Raw genomic sequence first — 22949 nt, forward strand, 5'->3', positions numbered from 1 at the left:
AACATTCTCACATCTCCATAAAATATTAGCGCCGCGGCTGGATGCAGCACTCAATGTTATGACGTCTCGGCCCACGCGCTGTTCTCAGACCCAGTCTCACGCCACAATAGCCTAATGCAGATAATGAAAACAACAAGAATGGTAATTTGAGTTAGGCCTATAAAACAGACCCGCTATTTCTTGATTTTATGTGTAAGAAATTGCCTTCACAAGGCAATCCGAGCTCAGATTCTGACGACAGAGTGAATCTCGTATAGCCTACTCTAAGACCCAATTAGCTAGGACAGTATGGCAAGAATGAACAGATTTACAACAACGAATGGAACAACGATATGTATAGTACATTTAATACAATAGCCTATAGTTATGTATTTATTAGCAAGAATACATTCTTCCTAGAATTTATTTACTTATTTGCTATAATAATCAAAAGTATTTAATGTCTAAGCACATCAAGACACGGATAATAAAAAAGCACAGGCAATGTAATAGGAAAGAATCGGCTATTGATAGCAGGAAAAAATACGGATTGTAGTAAATCTAACGAATCTCTCAAATAGGCTAGATACTAGCTATGCCAAATAAACTTAAACTTTAGTGTCATGCATTGTTCTTCATGTCCACAAATAGCGTAACAGAGCATGAGTTCTAATGATCAGAGATCAGTAGGCTACCCTAGATGTGCGTAATCTTATCTTCAATCTCCATCAATTCACTCGAAACAATGAAATCATCGTTCAGCATGGCTGTATTGAGTTTAATGTAGCCTACTTACATTGTCAGCTGTAATGGGTTATAATGTAAATATATCTTTTTGTCAAATCTTGAAACAATGATTTCTACAGTACGATGCATCATTAAAAGCACTACAATAAGATCTTGATAGAGTGTGGCTTTGTCCAAGGGACGCACATGCAAAGTACCGGAGTCTATTCCATCCAATCAGAGAGCGGTCTTACTCAACGTTATCCAATGAGAAATATGCGCATGCAGGTGGCTGCGCGGTTATCAGTGCATCCTGCTTCACTCACACCATAGCTCCAGTCAATTTAGGAAGAAAGCCGACGCTTATGGTCACTATCAAAACCACTACAAAACATCATCCAGAACCTCTGACTTCCGAGTGGATTCTCGTTGTGGACGCATGCAGCGATCTCACTATTGACAGTCTGAAACGGGAAGACATTTTTGATCAGGAGAGAGAAGTTCTGTCTTAAAAAAGTGTTTTTCCTCAAGTTTCAACTTCCAGTGCCTGCAATATCCAGGATATAGGCTACTTCAGAAGCGTCTGAAGTGGCCTTTCTTTACGCGTCGATTCTCCCAGGTTTATAATTATTCCTTTCCTGTTTCTTTTTCATTTCTATTTAAGCGAATTTGGTGGTTCATGCTCACAAATGTTAGCTGTTGGGCAGATGGATGCTAACCGGCAGAGTGCTTTCGTCCTCGGCAGTACACCGCTGGCAGCATTGCACAATATGACCGAGATGAAGACGTCTCTCTTCCCCTACACGCTCCAGAATCCGGCGGGTTTCAAGGCGCATTCCTTCACTCATTTGAACTCACAGATTCCGCTCGGGACTCCACATGGAATTAGTGATATCTTGGGGAGACCTATCACGACCGCTGGACAGCTGCTCTCGGGCTTCCCCCGGATAAACGGACTGGCCACCACTGCAGGAATGTACTTCAACCCAGCGGCCGTTTCACGGTATCCCAAACCCCTAACGGAGCTCCCGGGGAGAGCACCCATATTTTGGCCCGGGGTGATGCAGAGCTCTCCTTGGAGGGACCCTCGTGTCCAATGTCCTTGTAAGTATTCTGCCTGCGTTTAGTGTGAATCTGATGTACTGTATAGCCATTTTAAATCTGCAGACATCTGTTGAATAACTTTTTTTGATTGATGTGTTGTGACGATCTGAATCTGTAACGCAAGAGTTGGATGTAGCATATGGCTAAACACTTCAGCAAAGGCACCTGATGGGATATCTTGTTAACTAATATTTCAAATCAATGTGTAGGCCCATCACAACACAACCATAACTTATAACAGAAGTTGTTGACTTAGATCAGGTGATCTTATAGGCTAGGCGTTTATAGGCCTATGTCTGACGTGACTTGTACATCTTTTTCCAGCTCAAGCTGGTATGATGCTCGACAAGGACGGCAAGAAAAAACACTCCAGACCCACTTTTTCTGGACAGCAAATCTTTGCTTTGGAGAAAACTTTCGAACAGACGAAATACCTTGCCGGCCCGGAGAGAGCCCGTCTCGCCTACTCTTTAGGGATGACTGAGAGTCAAGTCAAGGTAAGAATTATAAGGCCCTACTACACAAACAGGGTTTGACACCTAAAAAGAAAAACCTAAATTACATCATCCATGGTGTAACCTAATATATTAGCAAACTTGAAATGCATTTGACTGTATATATTATATCTGCAGGTCTAAGGCCTACTGCAGGCGTATTACTATTATTATTATTATTATTTGTTTTTACCACTATTGTTATTATTTTAGAAGTATTCTAGTATTTGAGTATTAGGATAGTACTATTATTAGTCTGTGAGATTAGGGGTATAGGCTAATAATAAAAGCCTCATTCTAGAGCCTTAGTAGGCTTCATTTCTGCTTAGACTCACAATCTAGCTTGTTTATGGTTGCAAACCAGGCCTTATGTTTGGTAATCTGTCCCTCTAAAGGCCTTATGTTTGGTATTCTGTCTCTCTAAAGGTTTGGTTTCAAAACAGAAGAACCAAGTGGAGGAAGAGGCACGCAGCGGAAATGGCAACTGCCAAAAAGAAACATGACTCTGAGACGGAGAAGATGAAGGAAAGCTCGGATAATGAGGACGATGACGAGTACAACAAACCTCTGGACCCAAATTCAGACGACGAAAAAATAACGAGACTTCTGAAAAAGCACAAGGCTACGAACCTTTCCCTGATCAGTCCCTGCAGTAACAGCTCGGACACATTGTGATGACTTCGACAACCTGTCGAGCAGAGACTCAAACACTCCATGATGCTTCTAAAGCTAATTTAACCAGGGTATAAATTGTTCAAAAGGAGAGAAGGGCGCTGATGTTTGGAATGAATGATTTGTGTTGTACAGACGAAAATGTAAGTGAGATGTATATATTTTTTACTGAGTAAGTTATGTTATTAAACCAATGTAAACAAGACATGGCAGCCTTTCCCGCAATCCTGAAACGCGTATACCCTCTCAATATTACAACTTATTTTTGTTTTATGGCAGAATAGTGTCGCCCATCTCTCCATATTTTACTATTCTAAATTCAATACAGGTAGACTACACAGTGTATAATGCAAATGTTGTAAATTATAATGTAAATGCTTGTTTTAATGATATCAAACCACACTATTTTGTTATATCATTTGAAGGAATTTATGTTTCACCTCATCAAACGGAAACAGAAAATTGGACCATCGTTTATGTTGAAATAAGAGAGTATTATTGCTTCCGCGAAGGTATAGGAAGAAAAAAAACTTTGTATTATGAATAAATTATTTAACAAGCTTTGTTTTTAATATGGTTTTGTTTTTTCACTGAAATATATAGGCTAGGCTAATCCACATATAGCCTACTGGTGTATTATAGAAATTGATGGCTATAATCTGTAGCACTCAATCGCTTTTAATAGCCTATTGAGCAATAACTTTGGTTTTGAAGAACTTTAAACAGTGGAAACTTGAACCTGATATCTCAAGGCTTGAAGCATCTTATAGGCTAGCGATAGTCTATGACTGTATCATGTATTATCTTAGACGCAATTCTACTGCTAGTATTTCAGTTTTGATACGTCAGGGTAATGAATCAGATTGAGATGCGAGTGTAGCATCGCTCAAACGGGTCGCAATAGGCGCTCTGTCATTTTCGTAATGTAGTTATTTATTCTATGAACTGCAAATGCAATTACCTAGGCTATGGATTACGAACACGCTCATCTGTCTTCTCTAGGAACGCAGGAGTTAATAGTAACATTGTCATTAACCCTACTGTAGCCTATGTTGTTCATAGAAATGTACCCTAATAATTTATCTGTAATTAGCCTATAGGCCTAATGGTGTGGAGCGGCTTTACTAATTTAATTAGCTCATGCTTAGGCGTATATGAAATGAGAACATCCTTTCACTATTCATATAAATAGAACGAATGAGCAGTTACACCAGTATGCCCAGGTCACAGTGTAGGCTACTATGGGAACAACAATGTTACAGTAACCAATTGTAGCGCTACTACCCACAGGCTATATATGAGGCTATATCAACTTTTTTTTGTTAAGGAGACTATTCGATTTTCGCCGTTTTAAGAGAGCATCCACAATAGGGTTCTGCGCTGTGTTTAGGCTACTTTCAGAAATGAACGTTTCATGGATCTTGCTCATTCATGGATTTAAAATTGAAGCCTAGTTTTAAATCATGCACCTATAGCCTAACACCCCATTTAAAAATGTTAAACTTCATAGAATTTCAGTGTCCAAAACATTGTGACGCTAGTTTACAGCTGATCTTTTTCTGACATTTAGAGCCCAAAATTATAAAGATAAGCTATTCTTATCACATGGCCTATTTCATTTGGTCTTTTCGAGTATTAAAGCCTGTTTGTCAGCACTAATACAATTTAATTATAATTGCTTACGCTATAACGTATCAACAATGTCAAAGTGCTGATTTAGAACATAATCATGCTCGTTTATAGCCTAAACTGGCCTATATGTTGTATTTAAACCTACAGAATGCTTTATTGCCCTCCGGTTACAGGGCCGTGGCAGAGGTAACTTGATGTGAATAGTCCATTAGGACAACTCCAAACTTTATCATATTGTGCCGGAGCTCATCAACTAGCCTAGTGGAACTAAGCACAATTTGGTCCCATGCATATCCTACCAGTTGTGATTCAATGTAGGCCTTTGTTATCATGCATAATCAATTGATCCAGCTGTAAGAAGACGATTTACCATATTATTGTGTGACTTTAAGATCCAATAGAGCAACTGAAGTCATAGAAGCAGTGCAATGATGACAAAACACCCCACTGAGTTCTTATGGTTTTATTGCTTGAGAACCGCATAACCAACACTAGAGGCTTGCAGTCCAGGGGGGAGAATCTCTATCTGCTTTAAGAGGAGTGAACAAACTGCGGCACCACGTGACCAGCGGAAAAAACAAGCAGTTTTGCCTACGAACCGAATCACACTGTCAAGACAACATCCATTCTGCAGTAGGCACAAAATCATTTCCACTTGCGGTGATTTAGATGGAAAAATCAAGGATCAATCTAACGGCTCCACACAGTCTGTGAACTCTGTAGTGTAGTAAATTAAATCAATAAAAGGAAACGTTCGAGTTTCATCAACGGCCTCTCCTAATCGCCGTTTAATGCTCTAACGAGCGATGAGAGGAAATTATTTGCAACATATAGGCCTAGTGAAGGCTGCCGAAGTCTACATACAAAATTAAAGAGCAATTCCTCCAAGTCTTTCCCGCCTTTAGCGTTTTTTCCTTTTTTCTTTTTACACTTTATAATCAGGACCTTAATCTATCAGTTGGACTATTTTATGTTAGCTGTTACACACTTAATTTTTGTGTACAACACTTGGCACCATAATGCAGTAATAAAAATAGACAAAAAGTGTACATTTTTAAGGATACCCGAGTCTATCTAAAAACATCACATTCCGAACCATAATAGTATTACATAGAAATAAGTTAGAATAAGAATAATAATGACATAACGTGAGACTGCTATTGAACAATATCTTATCTATATACTTGTATGATCTATGGCACTGCTTAAAACATTCTTGGATAGGCTATAAATCATGTTGGCTGAAACGTTTGTATTTACTACTGTAGATTCAAAGGTCCTAATGTCCACAGCAACACCCAAGCAGCCAGACCGTCTCCATATTTCAGCATAACAATTTTGGTAAGAATGATAAATTATCTCTGTATAAAGTACAGTATATAAAATGGGACTCTGCTGATGTGTGAGGCATGGCAGTGTGTTATGCACACAACAACAATAACAACAACAACAACAACAACTCAAAAACAATCCAATATATAAATCATCAAAATGAACTAAAAATATCTATCTATTCTAACAAAGACCACCAAGTTTGGTCAGAAGAGACAGCGGCACTAAAACCATCAACAACTATGTTAAACTGTCCAATGTACAAATAAACCTAACCATATAGATATAGATATACAACTTTTTTGCATTGCACTTTTTAAAACATCTTATACCGTATGGAAGTAGCTTCTATATGTAGAGGCATACCTAAAACTTGCAAATGGTATCTCAAATAAAGTAGTATGACTGATTTCTATTAGAGTTTTGGCAACAAGGCTGTGACATGGAAAAGTGTTGTCCTTCAGGGTGTGAGGGACAGTGGGTGGGCTTCCTCCAATGAAGGTCAGTGAGGTGTCTTTTCTGGAGCATTTCTCAGATGCTGAGGCATTTTTTTGGGGAAAAACAACAGTTTTATATGGATGAGGTCTTCCAACCACTGCAACTGGTCAGCATTGCTGAAAAGTCTGTGTGTGTGTGTGTGTGTGTATGTGTGTATGTGTGTGTGTGTGTGTGTGTGCGCGCAAGTGTGTGCATTTGCGCGACAGGGCTTGTGTGTGTGTTGGTGTCCCGTGTCTTCTTTTTCTTGTGTTCTCACAGAGGCGCTTCACAAAATATCTTCTCCACCCTTTGGAACCACTTCCCAGACAAAATGAAGAAAACCAACACACAGGTTGGGCTAAGGGCAAAAGAGTCATGCCGTAAAAGAAAGCGAATCAAAGCAAATATTATATATGTATAATAATAATATTAATAATAATAATACCAATAATAATAATAATAATAATAATAATAATAATAATAATAATAATAATAATAACAATGAAATAAAAATAATGAAAGAAATAAATATTTACCACGACATCACTGCACGACACAACACTTGTGCTTATGTGCATTAGGTTTACCTGCCCCCGCTGTTATTCGGAAGGACAGGAAGACAGGCTGACAGGGGGACAGAGAGACACAGAGTTACGCACAAACGCACGCGCGCACGCGCACACACACACACACACACACACACACACACACACACAGAGGCAGCGACACACAGCTAAAACTCACATACCAGGGCCTGCATATTTTACCTCTGCATGCTAACAACATTGGACATTTCTTAAACATAGCCGACTGTGATTTTAGCGGGTGCATGTGGTTTGGAGGCCCCGGGGCCCGGCTGGAGTCTCTCTAAGGGCCTGGGTCACCTCGCAGACACACACTACGGTCCGCGCCACACTATGTAATGATGAAAGACTCACAGGCCAGTTAGCCCTGGGTCAGCCTTAAGGCGCCTCTCTTTCAGCCTAAGACCCTCTGTCTGACACCACACAGACTGGAGGCCTGGTGTTAAAGACTGTCTATACAGTCAGCATGGCCAAACATCCTCCCAACGTGATTATGGCCTCCATAGGACTTTGGTTCAAGCGGTAGGCCATACAGACTCACAGAGCCCCAAATCTTGTCAATAAAATCCAGCATCAAATCCAGCTTCATATCTCTGATCCAGTAGATTTTCCGACATGTTGTCGCCAGGTGTCAAAATAGTGTGAATTGCTTCAAAATGTTTCTTTGAACTGTCTACTCAATCTCATAATCTCATACAGTTACATACTCAACCCCCCCCACACACACACTCTCTCTCCACAGAGCTACAGTAGGGACACCAATGTTACCTTGTGGTCCCCCATGCAGTCATTGGGCCCTATGTTGTCATAGAGCACCGACTTCTCTTCATTTTCAGGCTGCGAAATAATGAGAGAAAAATGGTTTCAACAGTGTTATCAGCAACAGTAGACAATTCAGAAACCTCTGAGTGCTGCAGTGCTCAACTTCCATTCTGCAATTAAGTAGCTTTCACTACAAAATACATATATATATTTTAAATGATATGCAGCATGACAAAATAGAAGGTTATGAAGATAAATAATATGCTTACTCAATATTGTGCCTTAGCTCTGAATATAAAATACAGTGAATAGACATGAACCGTGAGGAAACCGGTTAAAAACAGCATATTTGCCTACCGAGCGACCACGCTCAAACTGCATCCGGATGGATGATGTTTCAATATCACACACAAAGGAAATCGTCACCCTCTAAGATAGGAATCTGACGCCCGGGGTATAAATCACATTCCTGTGGCAGAACTAAGGAGTTTTTAAACCAGCACACGCACGCACACACACACACACGCGTGCGTCGTCTGCAGTGCGTGTATCCTCAGCTGTGACTGTGGCTGAGCACGGCGCTGCCACTTGAAAGGAAAGAAAGAGAGCTTCAAGAATGAAACCATAAACTTAAATCCAAATTAACTTCAAACCAATCCTCGGAGTCGCAGGGGGTCAGCGGAGCGCTGCGTGCGGCGGAGGAGGCACACCTCGCTCTACCTTTCTGTCTGGCCACGCACCGGAACCTTCCCGACCCCCCCCCCCCCCCCCTCCCCTGCAGAAAGCCCGAGCCACTGCCTCCCAGAGCCCAAGATACATTCATCAAACACAGACTGGATAATTTACAAAGGCAGCATAAAATTGTGGATTTTCGGGCTGCATAATCTTTAGACAGATAAACAAATTACCAGGCCTCGCCGGCGGCGACGGAGCGCTCGCTCGGCTGAGCATTCATTACCGGCTCCCGGCGGCGGCAGCGCGCGGCACAGGCGGCGGGCAACCTTTGGCGTGTTAGGGCTCGGCGAGCAGAACATAACACCATGGCGAGTTAACCGACCGCGTCATGATAGATGATACCACACGGCAGGCTGTTTACAGGCCCATGTCTCCGCAATCTGTAAAGCCGGGTGCTGAGCGCACGCGTGCGTGTGAGTGTGTGTGTGTGCGCTCAGTGAATCATCAGCCAATCTGTGAACACTCTAACGGTGGCTGTTAGGGGACTCTGCCTAGTTCCCCATATTACAAGCAATTAACTGGTGCTCGAGAAAAACAAACACACAGGCAGAGCTAAGAGACGTGCGCGTCAAAGAGAGTGTTTGCACTCAACGTGCAACTCAACTCCACTCCACATTCTGGACAGTAGAAAAGCAGCAAACAAATTGAGACAATTTTGCAAATACATACTTGTTTCAAGTACCGCAGTATGTAAATCATTCCCGTACTGGTTGAGTACGACTGAGGCTTAGATCAGTGTTAACCTTCCTGTGGGAGACGGCCCTGGAAGCTTAGAGGAGAGGCTGGGAAGGAAGCCCAAACTTCCTCTGGCTAATTGAGTAAGCGCTTGTTGTGGACTTACACAGTGTAGTGCTACACACGCACGCACAAGCACACACACACACAAACCCTTACAAATGGACAAAAGTGCTGCTTATCAATGTACTTGAAACCAATATTTTGGTATTTTGGTATATACTGTAGTATGATTTTTTTTTTCTTAAAAGAAAAGAAAAGACAAATTGCCTTAGAAAACCAAACTCCTAACCATGCTACTCAGCCCCCCTACCTCTTCCTCACTCAAAGCCATTTAAACATGTACAAGGGGCGAGATGAAAAATCAACTTTGCAGCTGGTAGATCTCTAGTAATCCAGCAAACAAACATCGAGCAAGGGAACAGCCTGGCGTCCAAAATGGTGCTCTGTGGGTAATGGCAGGTTGGATGGAGATTACTCTGCATGGCTGGCTCGGGGCGGTAGGGGCGGTCCACGGTACGCTGTTGACCGAGAGAGCGGAGAGAGACAGAGGGAAGGCGAGAGAGGGCTTTATACAGCAGCTATGGCCGACTGGCACACTATATGAGGCGGGATATATATACTGTGCGTGTGGACCCTGGGCTTAGCGCTCCGTAAGAATATTCACACACTCCTCATCCCTCCATCTGGAACACTGGCAGAGGAGGGGAGAGCGACAGCATGGGTGAAGGAGTGTTGGAAAATGAAGGAGGGATAGAAAGAGAGAGATAGTAGTCAACATCGTGGACAGAGTAGTCCCAACTCTCACACCACTGCACATGGGCAGAGCAGGTAGCATTTCCTGAATGTAATACTGTATATTGGAGACAAATGCTTTAAAGCAGAATAGTGTTTAGTGATAATAATTCTAGTGAGGCTTCACCTTTAAGACCAGGTCTCTGGCTGAAGCTGACATGAGGATGCGGTCACACCAGGCGGGGCAGCGTGTGTTCATGTACTCCTTCCCCTGACCGATGTCTTCACTGTAGGGATAACTGTAGGGACACACACACACAGACACACACACACCATTGTCAGTTACAGTACACAAAATCCCTACAGAAGTGATATTGCACAACAACAACAACAACAACAACAGTACAGTCAGCTATCCTGTGATACCTTCAGAGGAAATAGTCTAAGAGAACATACACCCTCTCAAAAGCAAACCGTTATATGTAAATTAATATACAACACGTTAATGATATGTAGTTTACAAATAAGTCTTGTGATTCAACCAAGTGCTAAAGTGTTGAGGTAAGTGAGCGGAACCCGGGAGCGGTTTGGCTTCATTAGAGAAGCAGCTTCAGGGTTTCAACTAATCCCAACAATCATCTGGGTAAACTGTTCGGTTGTTCTGAACAAACACACATGGATGGCTCCATCACACCACCCAAGCTCTCTGATGGGGGGAAGCCTAGCCAACTGGAGAGAGAGAGTGAGGGAGAAAGAGAGAGATAGAAAGAGAGAGAGACAGAGAGACAGAGCGAGAGACGACTAGAGAGAGAGAGACAGTTAAAGGGTGAGAGATGGAGAGAGTGAGACAGAGAGAGACAGAGAGAGAGACAGAGAGAAAGACAGAGAGAGAGAGCAACTGAATGAACGAGAGTGCTCGATCAGTCAACGCCCTCACATACACACACTTACGGCCGCATCCAGCTACATACGCAGCCTTCAAACAGAGATTAGGGGAGCAGGCAGTGTGCGCGGTGAGCAGCCAAGAGAGATTGTATATCTGGCAAAAGCAGGAACAATCAGATGATCTAAGTAGCCGAGGCTCGCGCAGAGCCACCCAGCCGATGCAGATTTACATTGTTGAGAATTCAATTTGGCCTCGTAGCTCATCAAGCGCCATCTGATTTACACGCCGCCGATCCAATTTGTTGGTGGCGGGTCTCACCGGGACAGAGCCTGGGCTAAACACACTGTAAATACCAATCCAATTTGCTCCCTCTCCACCAAATGGCTCGCCGTAGCCTGGCGTGATGCATTTTCCCCGGCCTGGCGATGATAATTATCTAATTATCTAACTATAGATCAACTGCAGACATCCGGCAGGCATACTGGGGACTACCGACAGTCAGAGCGGAGGATCTGGTGATAAATTAATAAGCCTTCAAAGTAGGCCATTGCTTGAGAGGAATGAAGATGTCACGCCATGATTGTTGTGTGTGCGCGTTTGCATCCTTAATGACAGAGATGCAGGAGTTCTCCTGAACCTCTCTCTCTGTGCACGCACGCACACACACGCACGCACGCACGCACGCACGCACGCACGCACGCACACACACACACACACGCACACTCCTTCCCACCTACCCACTCGACCATACACAGCCAGTCAGATACTGTAGGTCCATCTGTCCTCTGAGAGACATGATCTGCTTGTTTGGCCTGCTAACGTGTTTGTAGCCATCAGACACACTCACCGACGGCTGCTAGGATACGCACACACGCACGCACACACGTACACGCACACACCGGCAGCTTCTTTAGCCAATCAGCCATGCACACCAACGTACTGCACACGGAAGCCATGGTGGGAGAGGGAGGGTGTCACTCACTAGGGACAGAGGGCCTGGTAAACACAGGCTCACCACGGGACAGCTGCTACCAGGGGCATGTTACAGTTGTGCCATGGTGACCAGGCCTGGGACTGCGAGGGGGGAGAGGTACCCCCGTCCGGCCAGCCACACAGGCCCCCCCGCTGGGCAGACAAACAGACCCAGAGGGCTCCTTTACAAAAGCTCCCGGCCTCCAATTAGCATTAGTGGCACTCAAAGCATGTGGAAATACGGCCAGGGTTTTTTTTTTTTCTGGTATGGTAAAGAAGGGCTGAAGGAGGGATGAAAGAGGGGGAGGAAGAATGGGATGAGTGGATGGAAGAGAGGGCGATAAAGGGGGATCACACAGAAAAGGGAAGAGAGAGAGAGAGAGTGAGGAGGCGGAAAAGAGCAAAGTCATCAAAGGCCCCCGGGAGCAGGCGGGCTTCAGGGTGGCCCCTGCGAGGGAAGGCTCCCCCCACCGTCGGCCGGCTCCTCCGGGAACGCAGCCTCTCTCTGTTTGGATCAGGGATAGAGACTGAACTGTCTCCACCCAGGTCACGCGGCATGGGGTCAACGCAACATCAAAGAGATTAATTGACATCCAGTTATCCCCCTCAGCCCATTATTCCACAATATAACCCCGGATAAGACACTTCAGCAACACAAACCCATGATCATCTGCTTCTTTTCGATGAGAGAACAAACCGATAGCAATAGCCGATTAGGCCATGGTTTTTGGTGCCACGTCTGTCTGTCAACCACAGGTTATTTCCCGCCGCCCTGCACGCCACACCCTCCGATGGCTCCAGTACCAGATAACAGGCCTAATGCAAGGGCAAACAGTGGGGCAGCGCTCTGGGCCCGGGTGATTAATGTGTGCGATTAGCGCGCTCACAAACTTATCTGAAGGTAAACGGGGAAAGTGGGCGTGGCGGCTGGAGCCCAGGCCGCTCCTATATCCGACCCTTACTGCCCGCAGCAAGACTAATTACGCTAATTAATGGGCCGCGCTGATAAACGCCAACAATCGCAATGTGTCTGCGTCTGTGTGTGTGAGTGTGAATGCACCGGCCCCTAGTGAGCACGACACACACACACACACATAAACACTGTTGTGCCGATCCCGACTGCCTACTGGTACACCAGGTGTGTGATGATCCAATCTGTGACGGCCATTTCTGGATTAATATCATATGATAAAATGAGCCATAAACCGGCGTCAATACTTACTGAAAGTTTAAATGTTATTACAATGTTATTACAATCAGTTTAAAGACACTGGCTAACACGCCACGTCTACCGTCCGCCCCATGGGGACGTCTACGCGCGGCCCCCCGTCTCCCGGCCTCCGGGAGCTCATTCATTCATGCTCTGCTGAGGGTTTAATGTTTGACTGTCGGCTGACACATTACTCACGCCGGTCCCCGGGCTGTGTCAGCGGAGCATGTTTGAGCAATGCCCAGGACTGAGTCAGGTGAACCCTGGCCCTACCCACAGTTTGTCAGGCGCAGCCTCAGGGGCTTTTGTTCCCCTCCTGGCTCCAGTCTCTGGGCAGCGCCCCGCCAGGCCCCAGGCCCACAATCCCCTATCTCCACAACGTTATCTTATTCTACATAATGACAAATAAGTGACAAGCAGACAAACATTGGCCCATTGAGCGGCCCTGTATTTAATAAGGCCAACATAAACGTGTGAATATAGGGCAGGAAGCCAGAGATAAGAGGTACAGTGTTAATGATGCAGGAGTCAGGGGTCACCAAGGGCGAAGGTCACATGATTGTGGCGCAAATGTAGGGATAGGCTGAGAGTTCAGGCTCTTTCCGAAGGAGCTGTGGATCTCACTTCCTCCTCCTCCTCAGTTCTGTTTGTCTATCGTTGTCAGGGGAGGCTTGGCAAAACAGAGCGACACAAACACACAGACACACACCTACACACACACACCTACACACACACACCTACACCTACACACACACACGGTTTTTGTTCACAGAGATCAGGTCTAACCCACTATCAATAAAACTCCACGAATGTTTGCTTGAGTTTACAGAAGTTCGGGGCTCACAGGCACAACATTGGCACAGTAGAGTACAAACAGCATATAAATGCCAGAGCTATCAATGAAGCAGCACATCAACGAGCCTCCTCCATGAATAAGACCACGTCTGAGGCCTTCATTTGACCCTCTCTGTCCCGGACCCTCGTACACAAAGACTCCCACTCACTGGCACCATCATCCCAGTCGAGAGGCGGTGTCACATGGGGGTGCCCATTCTCCAGCTATCATCGCCACAATATGCCCTCATCGTTATCGACGGCTGGCCTGCAGTTACAATGACGGATGTCTCTGTGACTGTAAAACAATGTACCCCCCAGTTCAGCTCGATAGGAGCTGCACTCCAGCGAACAATACACCGTGCGCTAGCAACTTTTCTCTCCCTCTCTCTCCATCTCCATCCCCCTCTCCCTCTCTCTCTCTCTCTCTCTCTCTCTCAGCGCTTCAACGTAACAGCTGTTAAAGGACATCTGTGGTACTCCATAAACGGAGTCACGTGCCCCCCGGTAGAGGATAGGGGACCTTTCAGACCAGTCCCGAGGAGAACAAGAGGCCTCCTTCACTCCAGCACACCAGGACATTCTATCATACACGTGTGCATGCAACCGTGCGCACGCGCGCGCACACACACACACACGCATGCACACGCACACACTTGCATACGTACAGGGACACAGACTTGCATACACACACAATATGGCTCAAATATACACTCACAGGCACTCACACACAAAGGCGTGCATACACACAAACACATGTACACACATGCGCGCACACGCACACAAACACACACACACACACACACACGCGCACGCACGCATGCCACTTGTCTAATGAGACCACACCTCGCTACTATGTATATTCTTACTCAACAACCTATGCTGTACTTTCTCACTGTTGAAACGCCCAAATTTCCCACCACAGGGATTATTAAAGTTCATATCTATCCAGTTATCCACTTCAACATGTCCGCCTGTCCTGGGGAGGGCAGGGAGAAGCCCTTGCACACAGATGAGTGTTGTGCAAGTGCATCCTGGAACACTAGCAGGCAAAACGGCCATGTCACTGGACCAAATGCTATTTGTCCCTCCCTCAGCAGATAGTCTGCATGGCCCAATCTGTTTTTTTTTCTTCCTTCTTTTTCTTCGGGCAGCCCCAGCCTTGGCCTGGGCCTCGGCGCGTCCGTGTGAACGCTGTAGCTGTTCCCAGAGGGGAAGTCACTCTTCAGCCCATCCTCATAGACCCGCCACCTTTGGAAAATGTATGCTAACGTGCCAAGGCTGGTCGGCGGTGCCCTCCCCGGCATCCTGTCAAACACCACACGGTGAAGAGACAACTGTTTATCACCCCTCGCCACCACCCCCTCCCCACCTCCTCCGCAACCCTCGACCCCACCGGCCGCCTCTCTCTCCTTCTCACTCTCCCTCCTTTCCTCTCGACCGCTTCGTTCCTCTCCCCCCCTGTCTAGACTTGGCAAACACAGACGCACGGGACTGGAGCCATCCCGCTTCTCTCTGCTACAGCGTCTTCCCATCTTTCTCTCTTTTCATTCTCACTTTCATTCTCTCTCCCTCCGTTCCCCTCACTCCCTCCTCCTCTCTCCCCAGTGAACTCAGGAGTTGTACATTGACAGAGTTCCCTCTGCCCAATCGGACGTCTCTCAACATCTCCCTGAAAGCTGGTTCAGTAACGAGGTTAGGGCGGGGGGGGGCGTTCTCATTGTCCTCTCCCCTGCCGCGCTCCCCGGCCCACTTCTCCATCGATCCAACGCACACAAAAAAAGAGTAAAGAAATGGGATAAGGGCAGTACTAAAAGCTTTCCCCTAAATCAATCAAAATACATGAATAAGTAACTCTGGATCTTTAGAGGTTTTTAGGGAAGATTACCTTAGTTATGCCTTTCCAGCTATGAAATCAGAAATACCGCAATATAGCATATACCATAGCTTTCTCTTCAGGCAGAAGGCCATTGGGCTGTCTATGGACGAAGATAATAGCCATGTAGAACTATGATTGACAGGTCCAAACCTAGATACAAGTACTTTCCTTGATGTTGTTTTGGCCAGCCTGTTGTAATTGAGTTTTATGATAGTGATTGGTTTCTGATTGATAGACTCGAAAAACTGTGTCCCTTTCCCAATGCCCAAACCCCAACAGATACTACCTTTGACCATACTTGGTAAGATTGCCTGATTGAGAGGATATTTAGATATGTGTGTGTGTGTGTGTGCGTGTGTGTGTGTGTGGCTCGGTTCAGCACGCGGCAGCCGCCTGGCACCAGGTACAACTCTGGCGGGGTAAGGCCAAATTCTACACCTAGGTGGCCGAGTGCTTAGACATGTCATGGCCGACTTTGACAGACGACGTCTTGAAGGTGAGCGATATGAATTTACAGCTTGTAGCACATTCCGTGAATGCAAACACGATGCACGAGAACGCATATGGAACACATACCCTAGTAACCCTACTCCCCAAACCTAAACCCACCCCATAATGCCAATAACACAAACGTGTTTATTTCTAAAAATGGAACAGAAATTGACCAGCTTCTGCTTTTTGGGTTTTGCTGCAACCTGGTGGATGTAAAAACAGATCAGTGTGTTTTACTAGATAACTGATTTAGCTATATAGTATATTAAAGTATATATATTTTAACTTATTTTAATGTATTTTATTTGGTGATCTTTGTTCTCAGCATCATTGTAAATGAGGGTCACCTTCAATGATCTCTTGTGAGAATATTAAATAAAAGTTGAATGAATTAATCTTTATCCTTGCACATACAGTATGTCTAATTCACAACAACGCAAGACTCTCCTACGTCTATGTCTATCCACTAAATCAAACCTGGACGACAACATACCTGGACGACAGCATCTATAATTAATTTATAGATTGAAAATGAGTGACCAGTAATAATTAATATATTGAACATGAGTGAGCATGTGTGTGTTTGTGTGTGTGCATAGCAGAGGGCGTTATGTGCGTGTACATGTGTTTGTGCGCACTACTGTGTTATCTTCAGTATGTGTGTGTGCGCATGCATGCATTTGTATGTGTATGTGTGTGTGTGTCTGAGTATGTGTGTGTCTGTATGTATGTGTGTGTGTGTGTATGTGTGTGTGTGAGAGAGAGAGTGAATGAGTGTGTGAGAGGGGGGCCTCTGATGGCCTGTGTAAAGACGAGTAATAACCTCCCAGATGGTGAGGGGTGGTCGGGAGCAGGCTATGTGATGGAGAACAATCATTGAGGGCTTGATTGCTCACCGAGCACAAGGCACATCTGACAGGGGGAGGGGGGACAAGCGTGTAAGCGGTGTAATTGTGTGTGTGTGTGTGTGTTTTAAGTGTGCGTATGTGCGAGCAGGAGGCCGGAGGGAGGGCTGTTTAAGTTTAACTAGGCCGTTTCACTCATTCACTGATGACAGTGATGTGTCTCGTACCAGACACTGAGTAGATCAAATCAGATTTGATCTGCTGGAGCCAGGTTTCATCTCCTTGATTCATCACGGTTCCCGTGTACGCGGATATCATTTGTATTCTTTGGCGGCGGCGGCCTGTTCATTCATTCTGAGAGGAAATGATTCAATATTATATGGATAGGTAGGTGCAAAAGTCACCCGGTGTAAAAGGACAATAAATCCCCCTGTCACTTATGCAAAGCAATGTAAATGGGGTCCTTGATTAAGACGCAGAGTCATTTAAAAACAGTGAGTGCCGGAACCTTGACACACTCACACACGCGTACCCACTCGTTTAATCTCTCACACACCCACACACACCCACACACACCCACACACACACACTCCAAGTCCCCGTCTGGTCTGCGCCTGCCACTAGAGCAGTTTATCAAGTAATTATTGTTTGATTACAGCGTTTCATTATCTGCGCTGATTGAGTCACAACTGACGGCAAAGGTCAGGCGCCATTATCGCGCCAGCGCCGAAACATATTTCCACGCAGGACGACTGTTTGCCCTCCCTCTCCACTGAAAGGGCTAATTGCAAATGCATTTGTTTGAGGAAGAGGAGAGGAGAGCGGACCCCCGCCCCAATCCCCCCCCCCAACTCCCACCGCATCAGAATATCAATGCGCCCCGTCCCCCCGCCTGCGTACGCACCCTCACAGGGGAGCGGTTCGGGAGCGCGTCCAATCATACTGAACAATTGATAACCATCAGAAGCGTATTTGGCATGAATAAACCCGTTTGCAGCGATGAGGTTTGATTGAGTAATCGAGGCTTCGTGTCATTAACACCATGTCAGTGAGCCGCTGCTCCGTGTTGCAAGAACGCCTTGCTGGAGAAGAGAAGGATTCAGTCATCATCATGACAAGAGTCTGAACAATGGAGACATATGCCCTTTCTGAACTGTCTGTCAAACCATCTGGGCTCTGCTGGAGGCCCATTCTGAGACAATGGATCTAACTTAGTAACTGATTGACTGCTAATATAATCTTACTAATATAGAAGCAGTACAGAGACTGCTGTTACACTGGTTAAACTGACTAACTGGTTAGTTAGTGAGGGTCATAGATACAGGGGGCTGGGCCAGTTCTAAAGAATAGGAGGACATTTCTGGAACATGGGTAGAGAAGAGCAAACATTAGGCCCTATAGGGCAAAAAAGACAGAGGAGGTAATATACCAGGTCATAGACTGTAACGAGTGGGTAATATACCAGGTAATATACCAGGTAATATACCAGGCCATAGAATGTAACGAGTGGGTAATATACCAGGTAATAGACAGGGCCATTGAGAGCAACGAGGAGGTAGACTGTTTAGGGTAATAGACACTTAGGAACAATGGATTCACTTTGTCTCAAGCTGTTAACGGCTCAGTAGGTTGTTAGGCCCCCTTGTAATAAAGAGGTCACTCTACCAAACCATCTTAGGAAAGGCTCACTGTTAGAATGGTGGCTAGAATTAACCGCTTGATCAATATAATGCCTCATTTTGGACTATCAAATTATCCTACGTAAAAACACACACACACACACACAAACACACACCCACACACATATATATATATATATATATATATATATATATGTATGTATGTATGTATGTATGTATGTATGTATGTATGTATGTATGTATGTGAAACAACGGTGGAATGACATAACATATTCAATAACAATGGTATTTCATGTTAAACAAATCTGCATTCCAGGGACTGACAGATATATTCATGTAAGTGTCACATACCTGGGAGGAAAGGAGATCTCTAGCTCCTGCAGCCGGTCCTTGAACATGGCCAGCTCTTTATCAAACTCTAAAAGCTGTGGAGAGATAGAGAGAGAGAGAGAGAGACAGAGACAGAGAGAGAGAGAGAGCGATGGAGAGAGATAGTCATAAATAAAGAGTTCATTTCTTTATTACAGCAAGTAATATCCTTCATGTCAGTCATCACTCACTGAGTGAATAACTACTGTATGAGAGGGTTTATGTGCATGTGCATGTTCATGTGTGTGTGTGTGTGTGTGTCTGTGTGTGTGTGCGTGTGTGCGTGCGTGTTGGTGTGCCCTCACCTCACGTTTGGTTTGGTGGTGATTCTATGTATAAGCTACTTATATCATACATGGAGATTAAACATGGGATAGCAGCTGCCCAGTGTTCGCCTGTGTGTGTGTGTGTGTGTGTGTGTGTGTGAGTGGTGTGAGCGTGTGTGTGGAATGTGCCCTCACCTTACGTTTGGTGGTGATTCTATGTGTCCGCTACTTATCTACTTATATCATACATGAACATTAAACATGGGATAGCAGCTGACCAGTGGTCATCTGTGTGTGTGTGTGTGTGTGTGTGTGTGTGTGTGTGTGCCTGCCTGCTCATGTGTGTGTGTGCTGCTCAGGCGCCACTAGATTTGTCGTGGTGGGGTCTGTCTGTCTGTCTGTCTGTCTCTCTGTCTGTGTCTGTCTGTCTGTCTGTCTGTCTGTCTGTCTGTCTGTCTGTCTGTCTGTCTCTCTGTCTGTCTCTCTGTCTGTCTCTCTGTCTGTCTGTCTCTCTCTCCACGCTGACAGTGAATCTAAACACTCTTCATCAATCATGTCTCTTCCCCCAGCTGTACTGTGTCTGACTGCTCACACACACACACACACACACACACACACACACACACACACACACACACACACACACACACACACACACACACACACACACAGACACGCACATCCCCCCATTCCCAAAACCCATAAATCATTAGTGAAAAGTGCAATTAGCAGCTTCGTGTACACATTAATTATGAGGGAGATAACAGGTAGCTGGGGCACCTGCATCACTGCCCCTCTGAGAGACTGACAGATATCCTGGCAACCCTAGAGGACCACCCCCCCGTCTCCACCACCACCACCACCACACACCCTCGCTGGCCCCGCCCCTTCCTGTCAAAACTACCCCCAGAATCAGGAAATTGCCAGGACACACCATCATTCGGTGGTAAACTGAACCGCTCGATGCGCGTTTGACACAAGACAACAATTATAGTGTAATGAAGACTGTCTGAGGTTGGCTGTGAATCAGAAGCTGGCTTGACGGTAATGTCATTACATCGCTGTTCTACACCAAACAGTGGGGCGACTGGAACATAATGGCAATCTCATTCGAGTAATGATGATGATGATAACGTGGAGGAGAGACATCCACACCAGTGCACAGGGGCCAGGACAGGGAGAGGGGCCGTGTTACGCTGTCTCCGGACTGGAGGACAACAGCGGCCATTCATCCACAATTCCTATGAATATGTTAGCGGGCGGGATAGAAAGTTGACCGACCGCGCCGTTCGTGTGTGTGTGTGTATCCATGCCTGTTTATGCATGACTGTATGAGTGAGTGTCTGTGTGTATATCTCTACCATTGTGTGTGTGTGTCCAAGCCTGTTTACGTATGCATGTAAGAGCGAGTGTTTGTACCAATTTGTGTGTGTGTGTGTGTGTGCGTGTGTCAGCGGTGTAGAACAGTGGCCATTACTTCCCAGGCAGTGAGGCCCTCAGTCAGGGAGTCAGGAGGGCAGATGTGCTGCATTCATCAAGCTCACGCGGGTGTGGGGTCACAGGAGAGGCTCACACACTGTGGATGAGGGATGGAGCCCCGAGATGCGCCACACGCTCCACTGTACACACACACACACCCACACCCACCCTCCCAATGACACGCTCCCAGAGATGGGCCCCGAGACACTGGGAGAGTGTGTGTGTGTGTGTGTGTGTGTGTGTGTGTGTGTGGAGGGGGGTTAGAGCACTGGTGTATAAGGGTGTTGTGTTTAGTATTTAGTGTAAGTTTGGAAACACAAGCGAGTTTAAACCGTTTCTTTTGTGTTTTATTTTGTGACAGTGAATGTTGCAGCTGTAAGTGTATTAATGTGTGTGTCCATTATTAGTACCAAAATAGAATAAGTGTATGTGTGTGTGTGTGTGGTGTTCTGTGTGCACAGGTGTTTGTTTCCATGAGGTAAAGCACCTTTCATCAGAACTGACACCTTTTGAGAGGTAGCAGATGAGCTGTGTTGGAGGGCAGTGAAGGGCTGCGTTGTGTGTGTGTGTGTGTGTGTGTGTGTCCTAAGTGAATGTTGAGTAATTCATTTAGGTTGACTGGAAAACCCGAGGGCTGAAATTTCACACTACATTTCATCCCGGGTCAATTAACCATAATGATTTGCTGGTCTGGTAGGTCAGCAGTAAAAAATCCCAGCTTATATTGGTTCAAGGCCTCCTGGCATTATAAAGCCGTGGAGTAGTTTGTCAGCCAGAAATGACCTTGAAGTTGTGGTGGTGTGTGTGTGTGTGGGGGGGGGGGGGGGGGGGGGGCAATATCCTAGACAAGGAGAAAGATGAGGAAATGCAAGAGAAAAAAAAGGCGTCAGGGTTCAGATTTCTTACTTTGTCCGGACGACCACATGCGTCTAAATCACCTTGGCGGCGATTGTTATGAGGCACAAGTTGCTGGGATAGAGAGGGAATATGACCAGACCGTCTGGACTGTCCCCCTAGCCCGGCCGGAGCTGCTCCACAGCCCATAATTGTGCTTTGATTTACACGTTGTCAACTGTCCCTCTGACAACACCCGCAGCCGTTAAAGGCCATCAATAAATGGCGGGGTGAAAGGTCATTTAATTTGATTTTTACACCTCACACTTGGCTTTCATTGCGAGAGTCATATTTCCCCCCTCTTTTTATGAGCTCTTCATGATTTTGTGTGGAAACGATAAAGTGTTGCTGACAGGGTGAGGCTGAGTGCTGAGGGGGGGTCAAGCCAAACAAACAGCTTCAGATAAAATCCTCAGATTGTACTTGGTATGCCGGAATAACGGCTGCACTGAATCTGCAACTGGAGACGGCAATAATAACAACTTTGAATCAAATATAACCAACTCTGTATGTCCTATTCCTACACCTATATAAACACCCAGAAACCACCGTTCAAATCTTGTTTAATGTCACTGACTCGTACCCGACCCAGCCTATGACTGAGGAGCAGGTAAAGGCTAAACATCTATGAACAGCATATTGGAGGACGTATACGTGTGCAGTACAGAGCGTGATTAATACTTAGAAAGGCCCAATGAGCCGTGCAGAGCAGTGCTAGGCTAGGAGACAGCGTGGACGCCCGTTCTCTGAGCCTGCCGGGTTTATATATCCACCAAGTTCAGCGTTTATTTAGCATGCTGCCCCCTGCTACCACTTAAGAGCACTGGCAGGTAAAATATGAAAGAAAGTTTTGCCGCCGAGCGAGAGAAAGGGGTTTCTCATTTATTTATTTATTTATTTGATCTTTGAAACTCTTGCGGGCTCCTGAGTAATGCCCGCCAGGCACGCCAGGAGCATGACAAGGAGGAGGCGGCGGCCGTGACAGCAAAGTTCATCACTTGCAACAGGACGTCCCCCCCCACCCCTCCCCTCCCCCGACCCCCTGTCTGCCAACACCACACTGATAAAGTTACAATAAACAGATACTGAAACAAAATCAATGAGACCGAGAGAGGGGAGGGTCCCGGGGGGTGGGGGGCAGGTGCTGCCGGACGAGGATCCACTGTTGGAAAGCGGGGAGGAGCGGAGGTGGGGCGGTGTGGAGGAGGACGGGAGG

The 22949-nt window shown here is 45.8% G+C and overlaps 2 protein-coding genes across 2 annotated transcripts in view; one reads left to right on the top strand and one right to left on the bottom strand.

Moving 5' to 3' along the window:
• Window positions 1-1394: 1394 nt before the first annotated feature.
• Window positions 1395-2978, top strand: nkx6.2 (NK6 homeobox 2; the record flags this gene model as incomplete). The annotated part of the gene is made up of 3 exons (XM_084458520.1): window positions 1395-1809; window positions 2134-2306; window positions 2730-2978. The coding sequence occupies 3 exons, from the start codon at window positions 1395-1397 to the stop codon at window positions 2976-2978; spliced, it is 837 nt and encodes a 278-aa protein (XP_084314646.1).
• A 3595-nt stretch (window positions 2979-6573) lies between these two features.
• inpp5a (inositol polyphosphate-5-phosphatase A) overlaps window positions 6574-22949 on the bottom strand; it is a 132770-nt gene continuing 116394 nt past the window's right edge. Inside the window, exons 12-16 of the mRNA XM_084458534.1 lie at window positions 19077-19150; window positions 10155-10266; window positions 7769-7837; window positions 6953-7040; window positions 6574-6774 (exon numbers count right to left, since the gene is read on the bottom strand). Of these exons, the coding sequence (XP_084314660.1) occupies window positions 6960-7040; window positions 7769-7837; window positions 10155-10266; window positions 19077-19150 (336 nt within the window). The 3' untranslated portion in view covers window positions 6574-6774; window positions 6953-6959. The remainder of the gene's footprint in view (window positions 6775-6952; window positions 7041-7768; window positions 7838-10154; window positions 10267-19076; window positions 19151-22949) is intronic.

This window comes from Borostomias antarcticus (genome assembly GCF_949987555.1).
Source record: "Borostomias antarcticus genome assembly, chromosome: 25".
Taxonomy (NCBI): Eukaryota; Metazoa; Chordata; class Actinopteri; order Stomiiformes; family Stomiidae; genus Borostomias; species Borostomias antarcticus.